The sequence below is a fragment of the Oppia nitens genome, unplaced genomic scaffold (genome assembly GCF_028296485.1).
Source record: "Oppia nitens isolate AA-2021 unplaced genomic scaffold, nextdenovo-longstitch-racon4-pilon3 scaffold1_pilon_pilon_pilon, whole genome shotgun sequence".
NCBI classification, from domain to species: Eukaryota; Metazoa; Arthropoda; class Arachnida; order Sarcoptiformes; family Oppiidae; genus Oppia; species Oppia nitens.
Window position 1 is genome coordinate 14,003,482 of NW_026533199.1, and position 23,015 is coordinate 14,026,496.

The following is a 23,015-nucleotide window of genomic DNA, read 5'->3' on the forward strand; positions in this document are numbered from 1 at the left end:
ATTATATAAACATAATAATTTAAAAAATATTCTAATAAATAAATAATTTTAATTTTTAATAACAAACATTATATACAAAAATTCATTAATTAATAAATTTATAAAATTAAATAAAAAGTTAGCTTATTATTAAATAATTGTAATCTTATATAACAACCATAACTATTAGTTTTCTGTATAATTTTATTTATTTTAACGATAACAACAAAATTTAACATAAAAATTATAAAAGATAAAGTTATTTAGTTATATTAATAAATTGTAAATAAAAAATATTTTTATATTTTATAAAATAAATTATCTTAATATTTTAAAATCTATATAATTAAAAATACATGATATAGAATTTATTTCAATTATGTTTTATTATGTTAAATTATATCATTTTACAATTATTAGAAAAATATTAATTAGCATTTTTTCTTGTAAAAGCACTTAATTAAAACTAAATAAATTATTTAATTTAAAATATTTGAATATATAATTGTTATATACAGACTAACAAATTAATTGTAAAAACAGTATACATTATTTAAAACATTATAAGATTTATATATAAATAATATTTTATAATTAATAAAATTAGTAGGTAGGAGGACAGGATTTTTTTTAAATCTAATTTAATTACTATAATATAATCAATTGTAAAACTGTTTAAATAATTTAAACTATCATTAAATAAATAGAAAAAAAATTATATTAAATAATGTAATTAGTCAGCATTAAAGATATAGTTTTTAATTATTTAGATATTAAACATTTTTTTTAATTGTATTATACAAAAAATATAGTTATCAACTAAATTATAAAAATAAAAAATATTTAACAAAACAATGATTTTTTATAAATAATATTTTTTTTAAAAAAAATAATATAAAAAATAGTTATTAATAAACTGTAAATAAAATATATTTATAAAAATAGATAATTTTAATATTTTAAAATATGTTTATTAATTGAAATGCAAATCATAATATTTTTATTAAAATTATGTTTTATAAATCATTTTACAATTATTAGAAAAAAATCAATTAACATTTTTTTGCTTGTAAATGCACATAATTAAAACTAAATAAATTATAATATTTTTAAAAAATATTATACTATATAATTATTATATTAAATATATATATATATTTATTATAGAAAAACTTACAGTATTTAAAATAACTTCATAAAAAATAGTTTAATAAATATAATAATTATTTCTAAAAAAAAATTAATTGTAAAAACTGTAAATATTATTTAAAACATTATAAGATTTACATATAAATAACATTAAAATAATAATGAGTTAAGTGGACAAGGAAATTTTTAAAGAAAAATCTAATTTAATTAATATAATATAATCAATTGTAAAACTGTTAATCAATTATCTAAACTATCATTATTACATAAATAGATAATTTTTTTATTAAATAATATAATTAGTCAGTTATTAAAGATATCAATGGAAATTTTTATTAGAAATTATTACGATTAACCATCAATTACTGAAAGCTTATAATTAAAAAAAAATAAAATAAACAGTAGATAAATTAATAAACTTATTATTATATTTATTTTATAAAATAATTAAATTTTTTTTATAAAATATAGACTGTAATATTATTTATAAAAAAAAGTTATATATATATAGAAATAAAATTGTTTTTAAAAATTGTTATTTTTAACATTTTATGCTGTGTTTTGAAATTAAATATATACTAAAAATTTTAAGTTTACTAAATAAATAAAAAAAAAGTTTTTTTTAAAAGTTTAATTTTGTTTAAAAAATATTTAATTTAATTAAATATTTTTTTTAGTAAATTTATTTTAAATATTAATTTAAAACATAATTTAGTTTTATTGACTTGTAATTTTTTTTTGTAATAACAAACAAATTCAGTGCTTTTTTAACATAACTTAATATAATAAATAATCATTAAAATTTTCAGTAAAAATTAAACTAAATTTATTTGTATTGAAAACTTCTTAAAACTGTAGAGATATTTAAATGGTATAATTATTATTTAAGTAAATTGTATTTTAAAAACAATTGATATAACCAAAAATTTTTATTAATTTTATATTTTAATTTATAAAAATAATAAATTAATAAATAAATAGATTTTTATTTAAAAAATCACATTATACACAAATATTAATTAATTAAATAATATTTAATTAAATTTATACAACAACGACTATTAGTTTTATATAATTATAAATTAATTTTAATGACAACAACAAAAATTAACATAAATTATAAAAGATAAAGTTATTTAGTTATATTAATAATCTGTAAATAAAAAATATTTTAAAAAATAAATTATCTTAATATTCTAAAATCTATATATTATTAGTAATACAAGACATCTAAGTTTATTTAAATTATGTTTTATCAATCATTTTACAATTATTTAGAATATAAAATTAGGATTTTTTCTTGTAAATTCACTTAATTAAAAAAATAAATTATTTTATTATAAAATTAGAATTTAAAAACACTTCATAATTTTTTTTTAATAAATTTAATAATTATTTTAACAAATTAATTGTAAAAACTGTAAACATTATAAGATTTACATATAAAATTTTTTTTATAATTAATAAAATTAGGTTGATGGAGGATGGGAAAATTTTTAATAATCTAATTTGATTAATATAAAATAATCAATTATAAAACTGTTTAAATTATTTAAAACTATTAATACATAAATCGATAAATATTTATTAAATAATATAACTAGTCGGCTATTAAGTTATGTATTTTATAGTTTAATTATTTTGATATTAAACATTTTTAAAATTTATATTGTACAAAAAATATAGTTATCTACTAAATTATATGATTTATAATAATTTTAAAAAATTTATAAGATTTAAATAATGTTAATAATCTATCTATCTATAATATGATATATTAAATTAAACTTTTATTTAAAATAGATTTATTTTGTAAATTTTATAATAATATAGATCTATTGTACAAACTGTTTCAAAATTTGTAGATAATTATTAATATCGCTATTTTTAGATTTCTAGTTATTAATTTATAATTAAAAAAAATTATACATTTATTAATTAAATTAGCAAAATTAATAAATTATAATTTAGTTATGACTAATTAATTTTAATTAAAAAAAATTAAGTTAATTATTTAATTAATTTCAAATTAATATTAAATAGTTTATTTTATTAAATTATTTTGTATTAAAGCTGTAAAAAGTTAAGAAAGAGATGATTATTATATAAAAATAATTTTTAAAAATTTATTATTAGCTTTCTTTTGGCCAGTTTTTATATTTTTATTCTAAATCATAAACAATTTTTATAAAAATAATATAATTTTTTTATTTATTAAATAATTTATAGTAAAAATAATTTATTTCCTAAATATGTTATTGATTAAATTTATAATGCAATAATATCTTTTTTTCAAAATTTAATTATAAATCATAAATATAACTTATTTTATAATTTAGTTAATACTAAATAAGTTTTTTTATGTATAAATTTTAAAATAATTTTTAATAGCAAAATTAAATAAATTATTTATACATACATATTGTCATAATCAATGCACACTGATTATGTTTTTATTTTTAATTTTACACCACAATTTTGTTTGATTACCCATTAGTTTAAAATAAATAATTAAAACTAAAAAACAATTTAAAAATAAAATATTTTCTTGTGTTAAATATTTTAGTATGTTTTAATATATATATATTGAATATATATACAGTATATATATTAAATAACAAACTGATTTGCAAATATTTGAAATATTATTATTATTATTATTATTTTGTTTCAATTGTTATTATAAAATAACATTATGAAATATTTATTAATTTTTTTTCTATTTAAAACAATATTTTAAAATTACAGTTAATACAAAATTGTAATAAATTTGTACCAAAAAAATATATGTACAAAAACTGTAACTTAATTAAATTAATTAATATTATCTAAATTAATAGTATTATTATTAGTTATAATAATAGGTTATCAGGCATACGCGTAATTATTTAAATAATTAGAGAAATTTTTTTTTTATTAAATTAATTAATTTAAAAAAAATAACTAATAGTTTTATTTCCAATTTCTCTACTGAATATTTAATTATTATTATTATTTTTACAAAAAAAAATAATAATCAAATTTTAATGCAATTTATAAAGCCGAGAAATTATAGGTTTAATAAATATATAAATATGTATAGATATTTGTACATAATTTATATATAAATTTTAATTTTTTTTAAAAAATTATTAATGAATAAATTAAATGTTTAAATAATGCAATTAACTTAATGATAGAATATAAAAAATTTAAAAAATAATTTATTAGACAATTAATAAAATTTTATTTAGTTTTTTTGGTAGTAATAGATTACAATCGATTGACATTTTTTTTACTAATAAAAAGTACAATTAATTAATTTTAAATTTTAATTATGTAAAGTTTTATTTAAATTGTATTTAATAAATAACATACTTATTTTAAAATTGTAAATATTATATTTTTGAATAAAATTTTATTCAATAATTTAGTTAGATTGTATACTGACGAAACAATTGTTAATATAAAATTATAATTTTTTAATACATTAAACAAATTTTTTTTAGTTTTAAATAAATATTATATTATTAATAAAAATATTGTGAATTTTATTAACTATTTTTTAAACATTTATTAATAGCTAACATTTAATCTGTTTTTATTATTTATTGAATTTATATAATATTATATATATTTTTTAGTTTACATTATATACATTAATATATTTTAATGAATTCAGTTATTATTTACATATAACAATTTCTAATACAATTAAAAAATTTATTTATTTTATTTTTGTAATAATAATAAAAATCAACTATAATTAATATTTTTATAAACATATTTAATAAAAACAATTAATATAATATAAATATTCACAAAATGATTTAATTAATAACAATTTTTTAACAAAATATTAAAATAATAACATTATTATGATTAATATTTTTTTTAAGATAATTTATAAATGGGATATTTACAGTCAAAATATTATATAGTTTAATTACTATATATTGTTTGTATTAAGTCCATTGATAATAAAATAATGATGTAAATGTATGTGAATACCAGTTGAAAATATCTAAATAATATAAAAATATTTATAAAAAAAATAAAATAATTATTAATTAAGTTTACTATTCAATACTAAAAAATTTTAATATTATTTAAAATAAATAACTTAAATTAATTAAATACATACATATATTATACCGACAACAAGTGTCATCATTAATGTACTCAATACTATTATAGTTAAAATATAAAACAATTTTAGCAACAAATTTACTTGATTACCCATTTTAGTCCCAAAAAAATAATAATAATAATAATATTATTATTTTTTAACTATAATAACAATTAATAATTGTATTTATATAATAAAATATTAATGGTTAAATAAATTTTTACTCTATCAATTAATAATTTAGTTAATGTTAAAAATTAAGTTTATATATATATACTATACATATTTATGATTTATTATTATTATTATTTATTAATAAAATGATTTGCAAATATTCAAAATATTTTAACATATGAATACAATTTCAAAAATGTTTATAAATTTTGTTGTTTAAAAAATAAATTTTAATATTTGTGAAATAAAATTTTTGCAATAACTATAAATTTATTTAATTTTTATAATATTTAACATAAAATAAACAAAATTATAAAAATCATAAACTTTATATTGAATGATAATTACTTATTTGATATTTATATTATTCATTATAATATTACTAATAAATAATATAATTTTAAATAAATAATTAAAATCTATAAAAATATTTATTTTAGTTATACTTTTATTTATAAAAATAATCATTTAGTTAACAAAATTATATAATCCTATAGTTTTTTTTAGTGAATTATATATAAAGTTTTGTTTATAAAAAAAATTAAATATAATTTTTAACATATTTATTGCATTATCTTTATTTTATTGTTTTTATTTTGTATTTAATTTGTTTACAGTTATATAAAATTTAAATAATTTTATAGACTTGATAATTGACCTTGAATCTATAAAATACATTAATACTGTATATAATAACTTTTAATAAGTAATGTAAATGTAATTTATTTATTATTATTATATACTAAATACAGTATAATTTAATAGTATATAATTTAATACATGTATAATATATTATAAATATTATATTAAGTTTTCAATTGACATGTAATATAATGGTATACATAGTAATAGATTGTAACAAATATTAAAAACAAAATAAAAATTTAAGTTTTTTGTAAAATTATTTGATCAACAAAACAAAAACAGTAATTTTTGTTTAGTATCATAAATATAAACATTTTTTTTATAATACTAAAAAATATTAATAATTAAGTTTTTTTTAAAAATAAATTTTTCTCTTGTAGTTTAGTTAAGTTTTATAATAGTTATTATTTTTTTAAAAAAATAATTATGTTTTATAATATTGTCCAGGTAATGTATCATGTAGAAAATGATGATGCAAATGTATATGTATACCAGTTTGCATTGCCTATTAAATAATATTAAATAAAAAAAAAAACTAAAATTAATCAAAGTTTTGAAAATTATATTAGAAATAATAATGTAAATATTTAATATTTTAAACAAAATTTTTATAATTTGAATTAGATTTAATTAATTTGTTTATTGACCTTAATAAAAAGTTATTAATAATCATATATTAATTTTAAAATAATTAATCATCATATTATAGTTTAAAATTATATTATAGTTTAAACTTACATTTAATAATATTTTAATTATTATTGTAAAAACAATGCCCAACATTGCACATACACCGAGTATCATTAATTTGATAATTAAATCGAAAAATACGATTAGTCTATTCAATGTAATCATATTATTACCGATTGATTGATTGAGTAATTTATATTACATTAAATACCAACAAAATTACTACTAAATTTTGTATAATAATAACAAAATAATACACACACACAAAATTTAATTCAATTAATAACAGGTATATAATACATGTTTATATACATTTGAAAAATATTATTGTATTTAAATTCTACATGTAGTTAAATAATAATAATAAAAAAATTTAAATATTACATACATATATAATACATCAACAACAAAAATATTAAATAAATAAAACATAGTATAATATATATATATATTATTAATAGAAATTATTTTGCACTGTATATTAAGTAACTAGTAATCACTAAACAACTATAAACTATTAATTTTTTTTTGTTTTATTTTTTAATTTTTTTATAATAGTCAATAATAAGTACATTATAAATATTATTTTTCAACAAATATTTCCTTGTTAAATTTTTATTGTACATTAACAAAAAAAATCTAGTTTGTATTTTTAATATATAATTAATTAATTAATTTAACTGGTTCTTTTACTTATTTAAAAAAATAATACTAATATTTAATACTTAATAATAATATAATTAAAATTATCCAACTAATTATATTTGACTGGATTTATATATATACAGTATATATTTAAAATTTTATAAAAACTATTTTTTTCAAATAACTTTTTATTAGCGATAATACAAAAAAAATGTATAAAATTATTAGCAATTAGATTTATTAGTTAAAATTTAATAATTTTTAACATTAATTAACTATTATCATCATCATATTTGTTTTTTATCTAAATTAATAGTTTAAAATATAATTAATAGTAAATAATATTAATTACAACAATAACAAATGTAACAAAAATTATTACAATTACAATACTATAGTTAATTTAAATTATAAATTAATATTAATCATAGATTTAACACATTATGATTGTATAACTTTTTTTTGAATTTCTTGTAATTTTTGTAAAACTTTCTATAAATATACCATTAATTATAATTAACTGTTTAATAAAAAAATATTGTTTATATATTTGGGTAATACTAATAATTTTCAAAAATTTAATTAATAAACATTATTTATCGAAAATTATGTAATTAATATATAAAAATATTAAATATTATATAATTCAAAAAATAAATGTTTTTTTCGGATATTATTAGTAGTAATTAACTGTTTTATTGTTTTCAATAAAAAAATACACTTGAAGTTGTAAAATAAAAACAAATGCAAATTTAAATAATATTATATAATATTATATAAAATATTTAAGTTTAATATTATTAGTTTAATTTAATTTTAATAATTTTAAACAAAATGTTAATTTAATATATTTTTACCATCTAAATAATTTGTATTTTAATTTATAATAATAAAATAGTAGTATTATAATAATTACTTACAGTTATAATAATGTAAAATTAAAACATTTTTTATTGATTATAAAAAATTTAATTTAATTTTTTAATTATTTAATTATTATTTAAAAAAATATAAATAAATAATTTATTTTTAAAATTAATTATGCATAGAAATTATAAATTTAATCAAATAATGTATATATATATATATATATATTATTAATATATTATACAAACTATTTGATTAAATATAATATAATTTTTTTTTTAATTTATGAATTTTAAATAGTTTTAAACAAAAATTAATTAATTTATCCTAGGACTTACTAAATAATATATGTTTTATGATGTATAGTAATATAATAATAGAGTTAATTTATTTTTTACAGTTTTAATAGATAAAATTTATTATTATTTCCTAATTAATTAATTAAAAATATATTTTATTTAAAATCAAAATTAAATTTATTTTATTAATATTATCAATGATTTTGTTTAATATTTAAATATAGATTTGTTTTAATATACAAATACAATAAAAAAAATGCGTTTCTTATTGTAATTAATTTTTATCAATTAAATATATAAATTATTTTTTTAAAAAAAAGTTATGCTATTTCATATGTTAATCTGCTTATATTGCATATTAAATTTTATTAAAGTTAAAATACTATTAATTTAATAAATTAAAGTTATTTATATAACCTATTTTTTCATATACTATTTTTTGAAAAAAAACATTTTAACGACAAAATACATTATATTATATATTATATAAAAATAATTCATTGAAATTGCAAAATTAATATTAATCATAGTTTAAAAATTATGTTAATATAACTTTTAGTAATTTTTTTAAAAATTTATTTCTTTTAATATAAATTAGTTAAAATTAATTGTTTATTAAAAAAATATTGTTTATAATTACGGGTAATACTAATAAATTTTTTTAAGTTCTATATTTTATTTTAATATTCAACAATATTATGACATTAATGCTTAAATTTATTCATTAATTATCTTAAATTTTTTTTAAATATATTTAAAATATATTTCTAATTTAATTTAAATATTAATTCATAGAAAATACTAAAAAATTTAATTATCTAATTAAAAACTTTTAAAATTATATTGTTAAAATAAAAACCTTTTTTATAAAAGCTAACTATAAATAATTTGGAAATTTTATTCATCTTATATTTTATTGATTTAGTACATTACAGTTTAATTTTTTTTGTAATTTTAATATTTAAATTATGATCTAAGATTTCTATTGTTCTAAAATAAAAGTGCTGGATCAATTTTGATTTAACATTTTTAAATAATTTTAAACAAAATTTAATTAACTTTTTCTTGGTCTTTCTAAATAATATATGTATTATGATGTATAGTAATATATTAATAGTGTTAATTTATTTTTTACAGTTTTAATAGTTAAAAATTTAATATTTATTTTTAGTTAATTATATTTTATTTAATTAAATAATTTATATTGTCTTTTTCATATTATGAATTATTTTCTTAAATATTAAAAGTATAGATTTGTTTTAATATAAATAAAAAATGTGTTGCTTATTATATTTTATTTTTATCAAATAAAATTTTTACCACTTTATGTTTTTTCTGAGTATATGGTGTAATAAATTTTATTAAAGTTAAAATAGTATTAATTTAATAAATTGCAGTTATTTATCTAAAACTATTTTTTTTATATATAATATTTTTTTGAAAACTAAATATTTTAACAACAAAATACATTACATATATATAAATAAATCAAAAATAATCAAAAAATTTATCAATTGATATTTACTGGCTAGAAATACAATTGCATTTTTTAAAAATTATTTAAAATGTATATATTGATGTTAAGAAAAAAATAATATATTATATAAAATATTAGGTTTAATTTAATTAGTCTATTTTAACTTAGTATTTTTAAAAAATAATAAATTTAAAAAAATTTAATTTCTTATCTAATTGATTAGTATAGTAGTATTATTATAATTACTTTTAATAATTTTAATAAAGTTAAATTAAAAGTTTTTTTTGTTATTAATTATAAATTTTAAATTTAATTTGATTACGTAATTTTTATATTATATATTTTTTTTTAATTTAAATTTATAATTAATAATTTTCTAAGTATAATTAAAAGATTAAATTTTTTAAATTATGCATAAAAATTAATTTAAAAAAATAAAAAACATATTAAATTATTCTCTGGGGTATAAGTCTATTAATAATAATAAGTAAATTTTTATTGATTTTTTAATTTTACTGATTTATTAAATTACAGTTTTTTTAAAACATTTTTTGTTGTTGTTGTTATTTTATAAGTTAAATTAGTATGCATATAAAAAATACTAAATTATCTAAATTATAATTACATACAAATTATTAACACCAATAAAAATATAATATTTAAAACCAAAAATTAAAGTTGTAAAATTATTTAATTGATACTTAAAATCTAAATTTTAAAAAACAATGACATTTATTATTTTTCAATTTTTTTAAAATATTGATATATTTTTATAATAATAATAATTGAAACAATAATAGTTTAATTATATTTTTTATAAGAATATTTACAACATTTAATCATTCTATTTGTGTCTAACTAAAAAAAATGGGTTAAGTTCAATTGCCTATATATGAATATAGATGGCCGTATATGGCAATAATAAAAGTGAGCACTTTTTGAAATTATTTATAACATTAAATGTTCACAATTTATTTATTATTTAATTTAGTTATTAGTAATTAATTAAAATGTTGTGTTTTGCACAATTGTGTTTTATAATATATTCAGGGATTGATGGTATAATAAAATGGTGCCAAGAAAATGATTTAATATTAAAGGAAAGAAAATGTCCTAAATGTGATGAAAATTGTAAAATAGTTCATAATAAAGGTAATTAATTAGTTATATTTAGTAATATTTAGTTATAATAACATTTTAATTTATATTTAATATCTAATACAACTCCCATCAGGAATGACTACCCCAATATGGAATTGCCAGAAAAAAGACCACAACTTTCAAGAGTCAATGGCCAAAAATACAATATTTGAAGGCAAAATAACTAAATTTGGCATAAGTTCAGTATATGTAACGCATTGATTGTTGAAGTTTCACGCGCGCTGTTATAACCATTAAGTTTATGATAAATGCAGTACTATTTTATTACTTTATTTAGGTTAGGTTGGGGTGGGTTTGGAGGGTTAGGAAGTAGTGTACGAGAGAAGGAACGGGAGGTGAGGGCTGGTATCTAAAACTTGTTAAATTGTAATTTTTATAGCGTTCAAAACTTCAACAAAAAATGCGTTACATATACCGAACCTGTTCTCTAAATTTAAAATTATTTTTTAATCATAATTTTTTCTTAGGGTCTAAATTAGGAATTGATAGGATTTTAATGTTTATATATTGGTTTTCTCACGGAGACACAAAGTATGAATTTTTAGAAAGAGAAACTAATTTGATCGGTGAAAAAACTTCAAGAAATACAATAAACAACTGGTTATCTAATTTTCGAGAAATAATTTATATTTATTTAAATGATTATTATTTGCAAAACGGCAGGATTGGTGGTCCAGGTACAGTTGTTGAAATAGATGAAACAAAAATAGGTAATTGGCGTTTTCGGCGTTTGTTTTTGTGTCCATTTTTACGAAAGCGAATTGATTTCCTTTTCCGATAAAAATATCCTTAATTTGTTGTCCGAAAGTCGAGAACAGTTCTCTTAATACATTTTAATGCTTTAAATATATAGGAAAAAGAAAATATCATCGGGAAAGAAAAGTTGATGGACAATGGTTAATTGGTATGATAGAAATAACTGTTGGTCAAATAAAAAGAGGTGGAAATTTTAGAATAGGAATTTGTCCAGAAAATAAAAGAGACGCGAAAACTTTAGAAAAAATCATTTTAAAACATATATTACCTGGTACTACTATAATGACTGATTTATGGAGAGGTTATAATGGACTTAAGTCACTTGGATATAATCACTTAACTGTTAATCATTCCTATAATTTTGTTGATCCGGATACATGGGCTAATACTCAAACTATTGGTTAGTCTGCAAAATTGCCGAAAAATACATTTAATTCCGATTTCTTTGAAATATTTTTATTTGATTTTAGAATCTCATTGGAGATCACTAAAACGCCGTATATGTAATGGTGGTATTAGAAAAGAGGACTTATGTTTTCAATTTATGCGAATATTTATGGAGAAGAGAAGTAAATAATCGAAAAGAAGATGTGTTTATAAATTTTATAAAAATATTATCAAATGTATTTAATCCTAACAGTATTTTAAATGTTAATCATGATCATAATTATATTTAACTATAATTCAATAAATACGGCTTTAATATTACACTACCTTTTCTTCCTATCCAATGACAACTCTATTACTTATTAATCTAATTGTATTTAAATATATTTTAATTAATAAAGTTATAACTTATGTTACGTTTTATATGAATAATTTATGCACTACTGTATACTATGCATGATGTCATTGTAATAACAGTAGCGACATACGGGCATATATGGCATACTGAACTTTATCCAAAAAAATTAGTATTATGATTTATAATTAAATATAATAATAATGTTTTAACTAATTTTTTTACAGTCTTAATAGATATAATTTATTTATATTTTTAAAATTAATTATAAATATATTTTATTTAATTAAACAATTAAATTTATCTTATTAATATTATTAATTAGATTTGATTGAATATAAAAATATAGATTTGTTTTAATATAAAAATACAAAAAATGTGTTTCTTATTGTAATTAAGTTATAATTAACTTATAGTACACTTTTTTATAGTCTGATTATATTTTTTACTATATTTTATTAAAGTTAAAATTGTATTAATTTATTAAATTACAGTTATTTATTTACAACTATTAATTAAAATCAAAAAATTATAGTTAAATGATAATGATTACTAAAATTTAAAAACTAATATATAACTATTTATAAATATATAATTAAAAAATTTATAATAAGTAAAAAATAATTAATAATTTACTGTTTCTTAGATATAAAATAAATAAATAATTATTTTAATAAAATTTTTTATCAGATATTAATTATAATCAATATTATTAGTAATATTATTACAAACATAAACAGCAATCATAAATGTATTATAAAAACTATTATTAGGTATTTTTTTATATATACAATTTATTTGTTTAACTGTTTATTTATTGATTATTCATGTAATTATAGATATATTGCATTAACACATTACATATATCCTATATATATATATATATATATATTACTTAAATTTCTAACAATAAAAAAATTACATAACTATAATAACAATAACATAAAAAAACATAAGCCATTAATTTTATTATATTATTACGGATTTTATTATATCTATTACTTCAATAACTATAACTATTGAATAAAAATATAACAAATATATTGATAATATAATCTAAACATTTTTTATATCATCATATAATTTAATGTATATAACAGTGTTTTTATAATTTAGTGTAAAAAATATTTGTCATATATTATTATTGATATTATTAGCATATAATTATTATTGATGAAATAATAATACCAAATTAAAATTGTTTTATTTATTAGTCATAAAATTTATAATATTATTTATATGACAACAAATATAACATAATAAATGCTAAATAAATTATTTATAAACAAAAAATTTATTCAACTTTTAAATAGTTAAAATTATATTACTACATCAATTAAAAATATAAAAATTATAAATTTTTATATATTTTTCAAATCAATTATTACTTTACATTAAATTTATATATTTATTTTTAGCAGTTAAGATTATAAACTAACACATATTTAAACATAAATTACATAGGTAATAATAGATATAATAATAATGATTTTTTTTAAAAAATTTAATCCTATTTATTTTCAGGTAATAATTATATTTATTTCAATCATAATATTATCATAATTATCATATAATTACTGTTTGTTTTTTTTGTTGATTTGACACTTCATAATATAATATACTGTTTATTGTTATGAAAGTTAATAAAAAAATTAAACAAATATTGTGCAAAAACATATATATATATATATATATTGTATTTTTTTAACACAATTATGATAACGGATATTACATTATCTAAACTATTAATAACTTTATATAAATATATTTCTAGTTTTTTCTATTGTATGCTTAAAATGTTAAATACAATAAATATCTAATATATATATATATATATATATGTTAAACAAATATTGTTGAAATTATATCATAAAATAAAACCACAAAAAAATGATTTCAATGCTAATTACACTTTGAACATAAAAACTAATACAACAAAACAATTATTATTATTATTATTGATAAAAAAACTACTGTATATTAATCATAGATAAAATATTTATATAAATTTATAGTGTGTGTATATAAATAAGCATGCTAAAAAGTGATAATTATAATTAGTAATAGTAATTATAATAAAAAATAATAATTATTATAAAAATGTCAATCAATCAATCAATGCATAGTTACAATAAAATTATTATTGAAGCAAATATTAAAACATTATGTTAATAAAATTATTATTATTATTATTATTATTATTATTGTAAAAAACTTTATTAAAATTTGTATATTTAATAAGTGAGTTTATGCTAAAATTTATTAAATTGTAATTTTAGTTATAATCAAATATTATTTATAGAAAATAATTACAGTTTAAAAAAATAATATTTTTTTCATATAAATTATCTAAAATTGTTTAATTATTGTTAGAAAATATTTACAACAACAACAACAATATAAATAAATAAATAATTATTTATTATTTATTTAATAACTTAATTACTACTATTAGTGTATTGTTTTTTAAAATGATATTTTAATAATATTTTTAATAATTATTTTACTAATATATTTCTACTAATATTTTTGGTAATATTTTTAATAATATTTTTAAAAAAAATTAAAAAAATATATTAATAAAATATTAAACAACAACAAAATGTCAAACTATATGTCAAACAACAATCAACAGTGCATTGAACTAAAATATTTTATGGACGACACACACTGTGATATAGTGTTTTTGGTGGACGACCGTCGAGTACCAGCCCATCGGCAACTACTGTGTCATAAATCCGTTATTTTTGAACAATTTTTTCAAAATATATCAACAAATGATAGGGATATCCAATTATATAGCGATGACTATATAACATATCAATCATTCATAGATATGTTACGCTATATATATTGTGAACATAACTATCAATTGACTAACGATAGAGACTATCAGCTAGTAATGGATGTCTACCGGTGCGCCTATCGGTATAAATTAAGCTACCTGTGCGATATAATGGAGCTGAAACTAATAGGACTATCAAATTTGGATAATATACAGCCTATCTATATGTTTGCTAAACATTTTCGGCTGGGTCGTTTTATGAGATCATTTCATAGTACTATACAAACAAAATTGGACACAATATTGGACAGGGGTATGGATACGGTTAAACTAGTTAATACCCTAACCAATAATTATCTACTGGAACAGTTAGTTAAACAAACAAAAAAACAGATACATGAGCTCAGAGATCAGCTCAAAATACAGTCATTGAATTTAGATGATTTGAATAAAAAATTTCAGGATATTTATCCCGGTGATTTATGATAATAATTATTAATTATAATATTGATAAATATATATATATATATTTATATAATAAAAAATTTTTAGAAATAATATTATTTATTTATTTTAGTCTAGTAAGTAATAAATTATATTTATAATAAATTTTATTTAAATTATTAAAATTATATTATTTTTTTTATTTATACATTGTTAATTATAATATTAATTTATATATAAATATAATAATTTATTTAAAAAATAATAATATTTATTTTTTTGTGTACTCTAGTAACTAATAAATTATTTTTTTGAATAAATTTTATTTAAATTATTAAACTATGTTATTTTTTTTATCTAAGTTTATTAATAGTTTTTAATAGTATTATGTAATTTAATTATATATAACTTACTTTAATATTAATTATTTATAATTTGTTTACAGATAAACTAATTTTTATTGTTTAATTAGTATAATATAATTTTATAACTATTTTTGTATATTAATATTATACAACAGTTATCAAACATTTTATGTATTTGACATTTTATACTATCATATTTGTTATATAAAAACACTTAATTTTTTAAAATTGATATTTATCACATTTTTCTTAATTATGATAATTTTAATCATAATATCTCCCATACTTGTTTGATGAATTAAAATATTTTTATTAAATATACATTAATTTTATATTTATAAAATGTTAAATAATATAATATATTTTTTAATAACTTTATATTATTATTATTATCTGAAATATTATTTTTATTATTATAGATAATGTTGCAATTATTATATATTATTTTTTTTGATTATAACTATTGTATATTAATAATACAAATTATATTTATATAAAGAATTGACATTTAAGTGAATTGATTTTGTTTTGATTTAATAATTATAGCAATAATAATAATAAAAAAATATAAATGTCAATCAATAAATGGTAAATAACAATAAAATTTGACATTATATTAATAAAATTAAAAAAAAAATATTTGTTTGTTAATTAATGTGAATAAATAGTGATAAATAATTATTTATTAAAATAATAATGTTAAAAGCGTAGGACAAATAAAATCTAATAATTATATATAATTATTTAAATTAAATAAAAAAATAATTTATATAAAAAATTACAGTTTAAAAAAAAAATTATTTTAAATTATTGTAATATAATTTGACAATACTAATATTTATTATTTGACACTTTATTTTATGTGTTTAAAAAATAGATGATAATATAAAAACTTTTTAAAAAAATTAATTAATAATATTATAGTACATTTTTTAATAATACATTAAATGCAACAAATAATATATAAAAAAATACTATTATGTAATATCTATCTATTAATAAAATTTTATTTTTTTTAAATTTAATAAACTATTACGTATAGAAAATATTTACAGTTTATTTTATTAAATTACTGAAATGTTTTATTTAATTAATTTATAATAATAATTTTTAATTTTAGTTATTAAATTGTAAATTTTTTAATTATTTAGAACAAAAATCTGATATTATAAAAGTAACTAAATTTTATTTTATTTTTTTATAATAAAAATCACAATGATCAAAAATTAGATATTAGAAATTATTATTATCATAAATAATTAAAAAAAACTATTAATAAATTATATAAAAAATAATGTCATCAATCAATCAATACATAATTATACACGTATTTTTTATTATTAACTATAAATAATAAAAGATTATGTAAAATAAAAATTTTGTTTTTTTGGCTAATTATTGTAAAAATATTTTAATTTATAATTTACTATTTATTTCTAAAAAAAATATACGGCGTTTCAAAATAATCTTATATGTAAAAACTGTTTTTAAATTTATATATAACATACTATTTATATAAATAGTTACAGTTTTAAAATAATCAAAATTAATAAATTGATTAAAATATATTTATTAAAAAAAAAATAATTATTAATGTATAGTTTTTTAAAAAAATAATTTTAATAATAATAATATCAAATTAACAAAAAATAAAATTATATAAAAACAATATCAAAGATATTTAAAAGATCTCCTTATATAGTATTTATATATTATATACTTTAAATATAACTATCACTTTAAAAAAATTTAATAAAGTAAAAATATAAGTTTTTTTTATTGATTATAAATAAATTTTATATGATTACGTATATTTTTATTATTAAGAGAATAGTTTTTTTTAAATATAAATAAATAATTAATTTAAAAAAAAAATTATACATAGAAATTTCAAATTTAAACAAATAATGTGTAAATTATATATAATATTAATATATTTATATAATATAAAATATTATGTTTAATATATTAATTTTTTAATTTATAAATTTTAAAATAGTTTTAAACAAAATTTATTAATTAATATTTATTTTATATTACTTTAATAATATTATTTAATCATAATTATTTATTTATAATTTAAAAAAAAAGATTTAAATTTAATTAATAAAAAAAATAAAAAACAGAATTTGATAGGACAGAATCTATTATTAAAAATAATATTATTTAAATTATTAATAAAATATTATTGAAATAAAAAATTACTGTTTTTTAAAATACATTTATATCTAAATTATTGAAAATAATTTTAAAGTGAATATTTAATATTATTATTATTATCATCAAAAATGTTTGCATTATTTCATTAATATTTCATATTAAAAATATCAATAATAATAATACTGTAATAATGTGTTTATTAATTATAATCATAATATTTTAGTTTTAATTAATTGATTATAAAAAAACTTATTTATTATCTTTAATTTTAAAATACTATTATTATTTTCATGAATATTTTTTTATCATAACTATTTTTTATTAAGTTGTTTAATTAATAAGTAATACAAAAAAATAATATTAATTTTTTATTGTAATTTTTTTTGCTATTATTATATTTAGCATAATTTTGTTCAATAAATAATTTTATCTAATTTATGATTAAACATAGTTTTAAAAAAAAAAATATTATCTACAAGTATTATATACATTAACTAACTTTTTATTGTTTAGATTTTAAATAAAATAAAATTTTTGTTTAAATTAAGGCATCATTAACCGGTTTAACTATATATTATAAATATAAATATAAATTTTTAATTATAACTGCAAGTTAATTATATTTTACAGTTTAAATAAAATAACAATAAATTATTTAATAATTTTCTATTTTAAAAAATTATTTCAATTAACATTATTATTATTATAACATAAAAACAAATAATAAATTCATAATAAGATAATAATTAAAAAAAATTAAAAAAAAATTATTTTAAAAAAACATTTTATTTAAATAAAAATAAAACATTTTAAAAACAAATCAAATATTCTAATGATTTGTTTATAAATAGATTATTAATATATATAACAAAATATTTAAAATTACTTATAACTTATGTAATTATAATAATATTTATAATAATAGTTACAATTGTTATTAATTAATAAAAATTATTGTGTTTCTAAAATTAATTATATATCTATATCTATATATTAATAGTAAAATTGTCATCTAATTAATAAAGTATAACATTTTATACAATTGATATTAAATTTTAAAAGTTTTATACCATTGAAAATTTAAATAAATAAATTACAAAATTATATATATATATATTAATATTATATTTTTAAACACATTTAGCAAATTATTACATAAATATAATGCTAATTGTTTAGCCAATTATTTTCCGATTGAATTTTATTAATTTATTTAATCATTTTTTAGTACTATTAATAGGAAATGTTTTTTAATTGATTTATAAAGTAATTATTGTAAAAAATATTTTTATTGTTAACACATAAAAAAACTATCTATTATTAAATTACTGTGTAATTGCATCCAAACATTTCATAATATTGTAATAATAAATACTAATATATATTATATTTATAACACACACACACATACCTAACGGTAACGGATATTATTATCTAAACTATTATTATTATTAAAGATAATAAATATATAATATTTGTATCTATTGTACTATAAATTGTAAGTGTATATAGTTTAGTGTGAAATATATATCAATATATAAATATATATATATGTCATATATTTTTCTAGATATTATTGAAATCAATTGTCAGATTAACAAATAAAAAAAGTGATTTCATTGTCAGTATTACACAACAATAACAAAAAATTTATTATTATTATTACTAATAAAAATAACACAACAATTATTATTGATAAAAATATTTCTAGATATATATATATATATATATATATATATAATATAAATATATATATTAATCATATACTAAGTATTTATAAATAAGATAAATAATTATATTAATATATATAAGCATGCTAGAAAAATGCAGTGACACTTTAGTTAGTTATTTATTATTATTATTTTTTGATAAATTAAAAAATTAATAATAAAAATAATAATATCAATATTAATAGTAATAATAATTGTTATTATTATAGTATAAAAGTGTCAATCAATCAATACATAGTTACAATTAAATTTTATATTTCGTGTATAAAATAATTATACATTATTTTAAACTAAAGTTTTTTGTTTTGTTTTTTAATTGTTAATAATTATAAAATATTTAAATAAAAATATTATATTAAGACTTTATGTCCTCAAACTAATTATAAAATACAATTATTAATTAAGTTATAATAAATTAATAACTATAATATAATATTACAGTTTTTTTATTATACAAAAAAAATACATATTTTTATTTATAAATTATTATGCTGTTGTTGTTATAATTAATTAGTGACTTATTTAAAAAAAAATAAAAAAAAAATAAAAAAACAAATTAATAAATTAATTTTTGTTATGATTATTGTATTATTTTTATTATAAATATATTATTAATTAATATTTAATTAATTAAAAAAAAAATGTCAATCAATTTATCAAACAATAACAACAATCAACAGTGCAATGAACTAAAATATTTTATGGACAAAACAACCAGTGATGTTGTGTTTATTGTCGACGGCAATGAACTACCGGCCCATAGCTATCTATTATGTCATAAATCGGTAGTTTTTGAACAATTATTATCAGATATCGGCGACCATCGGGAGATTGTCTTAGACCGAGACGACAATATTAACTATCAATCGTTCAAAGATATGCTACGATTCATATACTGTGAACATCAGTATCAGTTGACTAATGAGAAAAATTTCTGGCTGGCCATCAATGTCTATCTGTGCGCCCATAAGTATAAACTTGGCTACCTGTGCGATCTGATGGAGCAAAAATTGATAAGTAATATATAATAGTTTTTGATATAATACACACACACATATAGACACACACATATACACACATTTACACACATATACACACATATACACACATATACACACATATACACACATATAAACACATATACACACATATACATACATATAAACACATATACACACATATAAACACATATAAACACATATACACACATATAAACACATATACACACATATACACACATATACACACATATAAACACATATACACACATATAAACACATATAAACACATATACACACACATATACACACATATAAACACATATACACACATATACACACATATAAACACATATACACACATATACACACATATACACACATATAAACACATATAAACACATATACACACACACATACATACAGTTTCTAGAAATAAATTTATTTCCTATGAAATAGTTTCTATAAAAATTTCTCTGGGAAATAAATTTCAAACTTTATTGTTATACTATGTCTATCCATATATATATATATATTTGTTATACTATTAATAATAATGATTAATAATATTACTATTCATATACTATAAAATATAACACTATTATACAAAAAAATGAGGTACCTATATATATGCAAATAATTATAATTATTTAATAATAATAATAATCAATTATAATATATATATATATGAATTTAAGAGAATAAATAAATTAATTTTTACTTTCAATTAATAATTAAAATATTAAAAACTAAAACAATTACACTGTAAACATGATAGCAGTATATATCGAGATTAACAAAAAAAAAATAACCATGGTGATCCCATAAATAGAAATTTACTGTATTATAAATATTAAGAAACTTTCTAGAAATTTTTTTCAATTATTTTATTTATTTTTTTAGGTCTAAGCAATTTGGATAATATTCAACATATCTATATGTTTGCCAAAAAATATCGATTAAATCATTTTATTAAATCATTTCACGGGACTATTGATACAAAATTGGATAATATATTGGACCGCGGGTTGGATACGGTTAAAAAGTTGAATACAATTACCGATAACTATCTACTGGAACAGGTAGTCAAACAAAAACATAAGGAAATACAGGAGCTGAGGGAACAGTTGAATGATAAGACAATGAAATTAAATGATTTGACTAAAAAAGTTAAAGATATTTGTCCAGAGATTTTAAAATCTGAAAAATAATAATAATTTTTTAATTGTATTTATTTATTATTTTTTTGTATTAATTTTATTATAGTTATAAAAATATAATTATAATTATTTAGTAAAAAAATCATTTAGAAATAATTGTATTTATTTTTGTTTGTTTTTATTAATTTATTATTTATTTTAATTAAATAATTCTTTTTTGTATTTTTTTAGATAACTAATAATTTTTTGTTATATAAAATAAATATTATATATATAATATATATTACAATAATAATAATAAATTAAACTATGATCTTTTAGTTATATTATCAAAAATAATATTTTTTAATCTATTTTAATTTAATTATTATAATTTTTGTCTACTACTGATAAACTAATTTTCTATTAATATTATAACTATTATAATATAATTTTTTTTAATAATTATTTTACATTAATATAATACATTTCACATTTATTAAACATTTTATTTATTTGACATTGACATTTTAATATCATATTTTTATTTTATATTTATATAAAAAACACTTTTAATTTTTATTACTATTTATCACATTATTATATCTAATAACTATCAATAATTTCAATGAAAATAATATATAAATTTATATATCTATTTATATACTAAATAAATATATCAATTTCATTAATATATTTAAG

The 23,015-nt window shown here is 14.2% G+C and overlaps 1 protein-coding gene across 1 annotated transcript; it reads left to right on the forward strand.

Moving 5' to 3' along the window:
• The first annotated feature begins 20,848 nt into the window (after positions 1–20,848).
• On the forward strand, positions 20,849–22,385 carry LOC128951636 (uncharacterized). Its single transcript, XM_054296883.1, has 2 exons — positions 20,849–21,193; positions 22,078–22,385. The coding sequence occupies exons 1-2, from the start codon at positions 20,878–20,880 to the stop codon at positions 22,383–22,385; spliced, it is 624 nt and encodes a 207-aa protein (XP_054152858.1). The 5' UTR covers positions 20,849–20,877.
• Positions 22,386–23,015: the final 630 nt, after the last annotated feature.